The sequence below is a fragment of the Mauremys mutica genome, chromosome 17 (assembly GCF_020497125.1).
Source record: "Mauremys mutica isolate MM-2020 ecotype Southern chromosome 17, ASM2049712v1, whole genome shotgun sequence".
Classification (NCBI taxonomy): Eukaryota; Metazoa; Chordata; order Testudines; family Geoemydidae; genus Mauremys; species Mauremys mutica.
The window spans coordinates 6146780-6155483 of NC_059088.1; the positions used below are offsets into that span (position 1 = coordinate 6146780).

General features: G+C 62.5%; 1 protein-coding gene across 1 annotated transcript; it reads left to right on the forward strand.

The window, feature by feature from the left end:
- The first annotated feature begins 899 nt into the window (after nucleotides 1-899).
- LOC123351869 (phospholipase A2 inhibitor and Ly6/PLAUR domain-containing protein-like) lies at nucleotides 900-4587 on the forward strand. The gene is made up of 5 exons (XM_044991553.1): nucleotides 900-948; nucleotides 1882-1998; nucleotides 3021-3173; nucleotides 3941-4081; nucleotides 4436-4587. Exons 1-5 carry the CDS (start codon nucleotides 900-902, stop codon nucleotides 4585-4587), a joined length of 612 nt encoding a protein of 203 aa, XP_044847488.1.
- Nucleotides 4588-8704: the final 4117 nt, after the last annotated feature.

Here is an 8704-nt window from a genome sequence, read left to right on the forward strand (position 1 = left end):
CATCCCCAGTGGACCGGCTGGTTGATGCAGGCTCAAGCCATCGCTGTCCATGCCCCGTCATTCTGAGCCTGGCCTTTGGAGGGGTCGGGGTGTCCCCGGATCATCTCTGGGGAGTGTTTACCCCAAGCTGGTACCGGGGGATCCCTCGGGAACGTGCCCAGCGCCTAGCACATCTTAGGAGTGTCTGTGGGTTTGCGACCCCAGCCGGGCTCTTGCCAAGTTCCCGTACCGGACGGGGAACCTGCCAGTGGGCGTCTGCTTTGTAACACCCTCTGACCCAGAGTCCTGGCCCCGGCCCGGCGGCGCATCCTCCCCTCTGGACAATCTCGCTGGGTGGCTGCGGCCGGATGCTCCCAGGCCTGTCTCCTTGGCATCGGGGCTGCATTCCCCCCTGCATCTCAGCCCCCTGCCCCATGCCGAGCCACCGTCTGGCCTGTGCCCTCCTGGGCTCCCTGGGCTGGGGGGGCCTTTGGCTGGATTACGGGCTGGGACAATGGGGGGGGGGGGTGAGGCTGCACCGGTCAGGTCGCAGGCTTCCCTTAACGGGATCCCCCATATTCTACCCCCAGGCTCCCCAAATCCTCACCCCAAACCTGGCCCCCCTCCACCCGCCCCCAGATACCCCCTGGTCCGAGAGTGGCAACCCCGGGCCTGTGGGTGCCACGTCCCCAGGGCGGGCGGGGTGGGTGGCAGGGATCGAAAGGGAGACGTGGCCGGCGGTGAAAGGTCCAAGCCAGGGTAATTGATGGCCCCGGAGCCGGATCCCTCCAGGAACTGGCTGTTCCCAGGTCCTGTTCCCTGCCCTGGCCCAGCCCCGTGGCTATAAATCCCCACTGGACACAGCGCTGGCTGCATCCGACGGCCAGCACCGCTCGCTGCCCCGCGCTCTGCCCTGCACCATGGCGGCCCACCTGGCCCTCTGCCTGCTGTCGGCACTGCTGGCCACGGGTGAGTGGTAATGTCTGCCAAGCACCCGCCACCAGATCCCACTCCCCTCCCAGAGCCAGAGAGAACCCAGGAGTCCTGGCTTCCAGCCCCCCTGCTCTAACCACTAGACCCCCCCTCCCCTCCCAGAGTTGGGGAGAGAACCCAGGAGTCCTGGCTCCCAGCCCCCCTGCTCTAACCACCAGATCCCACTCCCCTCCCAGAGCTGGGGAGAGAACCCAGGAGTCCTGGCTCCCAGCCCTCCTGCTCTAACCACCAGATCCCACGCCCCTCCCAGAGCCAGGGAGAGAACCCAGGAGTCCTGGCTTCCAGCCCTCCTGCTCTAACCACCAGATCCCACGCCCCTCCCAGAGCCAGGGAGAGAACCCAGGAGTCCTGGCTTCCAGCCCCCCTGCTCTAACCACCAGATCCCACTCCCCTCCCAGAGCCAGAGAGAGAACTCAGGAGTCCTGGCTCCCAGCCCCCCCGCTCTAACCACTAGACCCCACTCCCCTCCCAGAGCCAGAGAGAGAACCCAGGAGTCCTGGCTCCCAGCCCCCCTGCTCTAACCACCAGATCCCACTCCCCTCCCACAGCCGGGGAGAGAACCCAGGAGCCCTGGCTCCCAGCCCTGCTCTAACCACTAGACACCATTCCCCACTCAGAGAACCCAGGAGTCCTGGCTCCCAGCCCCCACCCACTCTAACCCACCAGCCCCCACTCCCCTCCCAGAGCCAGGGAGAGAACCCAGGAGTCCTGGCTCCCAGCCCCACTTCTCTAACCCACTAGACCCCACTCAGAGAACCCAGGAGTCCTGGCTCCCAGAACGGCAGCCCCAATCTAAGCTCTGCTAGTCAGCTGCTGCGGGTGACCAGCTGCCCCCTGGAATGATCCATTAATGGGGGGCTGGCGGCCCTGCGGATTATCCCTTTCCCGAATCCTCCCCTCTCTCCCCAGGTGGCTGCCTGAAGTGCGAACGCTGCAGCAGCGCTGATAGGGCGTGCACTGGAGAGCCGCAGGACTGCGCGCCCTCCCAGACCTCCTGCCTCATCCTCACCTCGGAGACCAGAGTCGGTGGGTCACGGCACCATGCCCGGGCATCTCCCCCCCACCCCTGAGGGGGAGGGGCTGGACCCTGCTGCTGGCCAGCCAGAGGGGCCCCCATCGCGCCAGGCACCACCCAGACCCCAACTGAGATCAGGGCCTGTCACACCAGGTGCAGTGGAGTCAACCTGTGGAACTCCTCGCCGGAGGAGGTTGTGAAGGCCAAGACCATAACAGGGTCCAAAAAAAACCCTAGATAAGTTCATAGGCCCATCAGTGGCTATTAGCCAGGCTGGCAGGGATGGGGTCCCCAGCCTCTGTTTGCCAGCAGCTGGGAATGGGCGACGGGGGACGGATCACTTCATGATTCCCTGTTCTGTTCAGTCCCTCTGGGTAGGGTGGCCCAATTTTCCAATTGCAGAAAACCAAACACCCCTGCCTGCCCCGCCCCTTCCCAAGGCCCTGCCCTGGCCCGCTCCTCTACGGCCACTCCAGGGCTGGGGCAGGGGGTGGGGGTGCAGGCTCTGGTGTGGGGCCGGGGCTGAGGGGTTCGGGGTGTGGGAAGGGGTGTGAGTTTGGGTGCGAGAGGCGGTTTGAGCCTGGGGCAGGGGGTTGGGGTGTGGGAGGGGGTGCGGGCTTTGGGAGGGAGTTTGAGCCTGGGGCAGGGGGTTGGGGTCTGGGAGGGGGTGCAGGCTTTGGGAGGGAGTTTGAGCCTGGGGCAGGGGGATGAGGTGTGGGAGGGGGTGTGGGGTCCAGGCAGGACTGACCTCAGGCGGCTCCCGGAAGTGGCCGGCATGTCTGGCTCCTAGGTGGAGGCGCGGCCAGGTGGCTCTGCACGCTGCCCTTATCCGCAGGCGCCTCATTGGCCACGGTTCTCAGCCAATGGGAGCTGCGGAGCCGGCGCTTGGGGTGGGGGCAGTGCATGGAGCCCCCGTGGCCGCGCCTCTGCCTAGGTGCTGGAGGAACGTGCCGGCTGCTTCCGGGAGCCGTGCAGAGCCAGGGGGCCGCAGCCCGTCCGGCCCGGTGACGCCTCCCCCCCGTCTCGCCCCCAGGGAAGAAGCAGAAGCTGGGCACCTACAAGGGCTGCACCGAGAACAAGTTCTGCCCCCCGCGATCCTCCAGCCTCAGCTCTGCCTTCGGCCTGCGTGTGCGCAGCGCCGCCAAGTGCTGCCAGCGGGACCTGTGCAACAAGGGGGCCGTGAGGTGTACGGGACCAGTCGCCTGCCCGGCCCCCGCTCTAACCCACCAGCCCCCGCTCCCCTGCCTGAGCCAGGGGAGAACCCAGGAGTCCTGGCTCCTAGACCCCCCTGCTCTAACCACTAGCCCCCGCTCCCCTGCCTGAGCCGGGGGGAGAACCCAGGAGTCCTGGCTCCCAGCCCCCCCTGCTCTAACCCACCAGCCCCCGCTCCCCTGCCTGAGCCAGGGGAGAACCCAGGAGTCCTGGCTCCTAGACCCCCCCGCTCTGACCCACCAGCCCCCGCTCCCCTGCCTGAGCCGGGGGAGAACCCAGGAGTCCTGGCTTCCAGCCCCCCGCTCTGACCCACCAGACCCCACTCCCCTGCCTGAGCCGGGGAGAGAACCCAGGAGTCCTGGCTCCCAGCCCCCCCGTTCTAACTCACCAGACCCCGTTCCCCTGCCTGAGCCAGGGAGTGAACCCAGGAGTCCTGGCTCCCAGCCCCCGCTGCTCTAACCACCACACCCCACTCCCCTCCCAGAGCCGGGGAGAGAACCCAGGAGTACTGGCTCCCAGCCCCCCCTGCCCTGACCCACCAGCCCCCGCTCCCCTGCCTGAGCCGGGGAAAGAACCCAGGAGTCCTGGCCCTGAGCTCCCACCCACGCCTCCCCTTCCAACCCAGTACACCCCACTCCTGTCTCAGATTCAGGGGTCTGCCGCTCTGACCATTAGGACACCCAGCCCCATCCCCACGCCCTGCTCCGAGCACCAACGCTGACTGTGTCTCTCTGTCCCTAGTGCCACGGGCCCAGCCCAAACCCAGCGGGCTGCAGTGCCCGGGCTGCCTGTCCGACAGCACCGAATGCCAGGCCAATGAGACCGTCAGCTGCCTGGGCGCCGAGAACCACTGCGTCTATTTTGCTGGCTCCATCACCACCGGTAACCGCTCGGCGGGAGACGATGTGGGGCGGGGAAGGGCTCTGGCTCTAGCGGAGGAAGGCCGGGCAAGGAGCGAGCGCGGGCGTTAGCGCCAGGCACAGCCCGGTCGGGGATAAGGCCCCGTTGCAACAAGCTCCCGCGGGCTGGGGTGGGTTCGCTCCCATTGTGTCCTCTCTGGCCGCTGCTTTCGTGCAGCACGAGTCCCTGAGCTCCGTGCCGGGGGAGACTCACCGGGGCTCTGCGGGAGGGGAAATTAGCCAAGAACCTTCTGGAACTAAAATGCAGGAAAGATTCGGAAGAACAAACCCCGCTAGGGAAATTCCCCCGGCGACGCCCTCTCTGCTCTGCTTCCAGGCACCCGGAATTACACCTACGCCGTGCGCGGCTGTGCCACCAAAAGCACCTGTGTCAGCAAGGGGGGGGTGTACAAGCTGCCAGGGGCCTTCACCGACATCGTGATCACGTCCGAATGCAGCCCGGCCCCCACACCCAAGCCGAGTACTTAGCCCCCCGGGCGCCAGGCTCCAGCCCAGCCGCTGCCTGGGGCACACGGAGCCCGGCTGGGTGGTCGCTCCTGTCGCCGTCGGCTCTCGGCACGATCCAGGATCGAGTCCCAGCGTGCCGCAAACTGCTGGGGGGAGGGGGGAGAGATTAATTTCCTGTGAGAACGTCCCTGAATAAAGCATCACCCGCGGGTGAGGGGGGAAACACGTGTGATTTTTTAACACTGTTGCAAAACTGGCACAACAAGATGTCACAGAGTCCCAGGTCGTTCCCACGCGTGGCCCCGTGCGGTCATGGGGGGAACCCCCTTCAGTGCGACAGCCCTTCTCGGGGGGCCACTCTCCCGGGGCCAGGCCCCTCCACCTCCTGGAGCCGCACCTCTCGGAGCCTCAGCACGTCTGTCTCTGCCGTGGGCCCCCCAGGGAGTCCCCTCACTCTGGACCCCCCAGGGCCTCCACTCCCAGAGGGAGCAATGCCCCCCGTTCTCTAGCCCGGAGCGACTCTCCCCCAGCGTAACACAGGAGGTTAATTGAGCGTTGAACCCAGCACAGGAAACTCTCCGGCCTCAGGCCTGGCCTCCCTCAGCCCAGCACATCCCAGTCCCCCTGCAGCCAGGGGGGCTCTGCCTGCTCCCCCTCTCCAGCCCAGAGCCCCCCTGCTCCCAGCTGGGCCTCCGTTACCCCCGGCCCCAGGCCCCCTCTGTCCATTTGTGACGAGGCGGTTCTGGCGGGACCCAACTGAGGTGCCAAATCAGGACAAATCGCTCAAACAGGGCAGTCACAGCCCTAGGCTGGGGTTTTTCCACCTCTAAGGCAAACCAAACCAGCCAGACAAAAAGGACTTTGGTCTCACCCCACTGGCTAACCACAAGTCACACACGCAATTTCCTTAGACACTCCAGTCTCCCAGTATCCCCACCAGTGCCACTCGTCCTGGGGATGAATGGTTGTGAAAACCAACACCCCAATAAAAGAAAAAGGTTCCCTCGATCCCAAAGGACCAAGCCCCAGACCCAGGTCAATATACACATCAGATCTTACCCACAAATCACGCTGTTGCCAATCCTTTAGAATCTAAAATCTAAAGGTTTATTCATAAAGGGAAAAAGCTAGAGCTGAGAGCTAGAATTGGTTAAATGGAATCAGTTACATGCAGTGATGGCAAAGTTCTTAGTTCAGGCTTGTAGCAGTGATGGAATAAACTGCAGGTTCAAATCAAGTCTCTGGAACATCCCCGCTGGGATGGGTCATCAGTCCCTTGTGTAGAGCTTCAGTCTGTAGCAAAGTCCCTCCAGAGGTACGAAGCAGGATTGAAGACAAGATGGAGATGAGGCATCAGCCTTATATAGGCTCTTCCAGGTGTAAGAATCCCTTTGTCTTCACTGTGGAAAATTACAGCAAAATGGAGTCTGGAGTCACATGGGCCAGTCCCTGCACTTTGCTGAGTCACAAGGCGTGTCTGCCTTCTCTCCATGGGTCAATTGTGTCGCTGATGGTCCTTAATGGGCATCCAGCAGGCTAGGCAGAGCTGACACCAACTTGTCTGGGACATCACCCAGAAGCAGAGCATAAATTTGAAGTACAGACAGTACAGAGCCAATACTTACAACTTCAACTACAAAATGACACAGACATACAGGCAGCATAATCATAACCAGCAACCCATAACCTGGTCTTGGACACCTTAGATGACCCCCTTTACCTAAGATTTGGTGCCACTTCAGGACCTTGGTTGCAACCCATGTTCTATATGGTCCCAATTTATATCAATAACGTCACACCATTGTCTTCTCTCCAGGGAAACAGGGTCATAAACTGGGGCCTGGGTCTCCTCTCCGCCCCCCTCTGGCCCCTCTGGCTGGAGCCGGCTGGTCAGGTCACCGGGGTCCTCTCCCCGCAGCCCATTGTCCCCCACTGGCCAGAACCGGCTGCGACTCCTGAGCTGGGTCTCTGGGTCCCCAGGTCACCAGTCGCTGGGGTCTCCATCCTCCAGGCCGGGCCGGGGTCCCGAGTTCCCTTGCTGGTCCTGTGTAACCACAAACTCCCTCTCCCCTCCCCTTGTTAAACCAGTAACACCCGGGGACACTGAGTCCCCCTCCCTCCGCATGCAGCCCCCTGGAAAAACTAAGAACCCACCCCCCCGTCCACTTCATCACACAGGGCTCCAATCTCAGCTTGGGTCTGGGCAGCGCCTGGCACAGGGTGGACCCTGGACTCAATTGGGGTCTGGGCGGTGCCTGGCACAGAGGGACCCTGGTCTTGTGCGAGGTCTGGGCAGTGCCCGGGGGTCTGGGCGGTGCCTGGTGCGAAGGGGGCTCCAGTCTTGTTTGGGGTCTGGGCCGCGCCCCCATCTCTCAGCTGATCCCTAGGAACAGAGGCAAACCCCAGACACGCCCATCCCAGGCACTCCATACAAGGAGCGGCAGTGTTGTCCAGTGGTTAGTGCACTTGCTTCGGATGCATGAGACCCAGGTTCAACTCCCTGCTGTGCCCCAGACCTGTTGGGTAAATCACCCAGCTGCTCTGAGCCTCAGTTTCCCCATCTGGACAACAGGGCTAGCAGCCCTGCCCTGTCTCCCAGGGGTGTGCGGGGATGAAGCGGCAAGGACGGGGCTAGCAAGTCCTGGTCCAGGCAGGGGGGGAACACACTGAGCTGTGCCCAACCCCCTGGGGGAGCTCTCCTCCACTGCCTGCCTGCCCCCTCCTTGAACTGCACCCATGGGGGGGCAGGGGCATTAGCCACCTTTTGTATTCCCACACGCCCATGCATTGATAAAGCTGCACCTTAAATCCAAATTCCCCTCGGCGTAGTCGTGTCGACACTGAAGTGCTACAATGGCGCAGTGGCCGCATTTCAAGTGGCCACTAGGGTGGCCAGGTGCCTGGTTTTCAGCCAGCAGGTCCAGTCCAGTCGAAAAGGGGACCTGACAGTGTCTGGTCAGATCTACTGACCGGACAGCCAAAGTCTGCTGGTGGGGGAGGTGCTGGCTCATCGTCCCTCCTGACCCCAGCCCGTGGGCTGGGAGGAAAAAAGTAGTGAGCGAAGCGGGGAGGGGGGAGAGGAGTGGACGGGGTGGAGCCTCGGGGAAGAGGTGGGGCAGGGGTGCGGCTCTGGGGGGGAAGAGGCGGGGCAGGGATGCGGCTCTGGGGGGGAAGAGGCGGGGCAGGGGAGGTTCCAGCACTCCTGTTGCAGTGTCCGGTTTTTAAATATTACCAAGTTGGCAACTCTAACAGACACCCCCTTAGAATCCAGGACACTCACACCCAAGAACCATCCCAAACCAGAGAGAGACAAAGCAGGCTGCTCCCTAAGGCAGAGAGGCCCAGCTCGCCCCCTCCCTTTTCTCCAGGCTGGCTCACCACACACTGACTCAGGCCACGTCCGTCCTTCCAGTGCCCCTGAGCCTGCCAGCATGACCGGGAAACCCTAACAGTGTGTGGGGAATCACGACATTTTGCTACGTGTGTGTAATATGTTGTGAGGTTGGGAACACCCACAACCAGCCTTTCAGGGGCAACAATGGAGCAGCCAGACGGTGCTGAGGGATCCACACTCCCAAGGACGACTCCAGGAACTGGATACGATGGCGACCTCTCAGGGAGAGCACAGAGACAGCTGGCCGGAAGAACCTGTAATGGGGGGGAAGAGACGTTCTCCCCTGTCCTCCCTCCCCCCACAACCCAACCCCTGGAAACACGTCTGGAGGACAAAGACTGAACAGGGGAGGGGGCCCAGGCTGGAAAGGAGAATCCCAGCCTGTGTATCAAGGAACGATCCCGTCAGGGTGACACGGCCTCATTCAAACCCCGGCTGGTTTCTGGAACTCAGGCTGCGATTTTCCTTTTATTTCTTCTGTGAGCAGCTTGGATCTGCTCGCTCGCTGCTTATCACCAGTGGACATCGGGAATGATGCTGCCTGTGGTGGGACACTTCTGAGACATCAGACAGACATTCAGAAACTTAATTCACAGACAAACAGCTATTTCCCACCAGGTTAGAATCCCCCTCCCCGGGTCATGGCACAATGCGTTAAACTCAGAAAACTGCTCAGACTAATACAACATCCCAACATTGCTAGAAACTGGACTTTCTAGAGGATACAGTTTCTCCTGTTCTCCC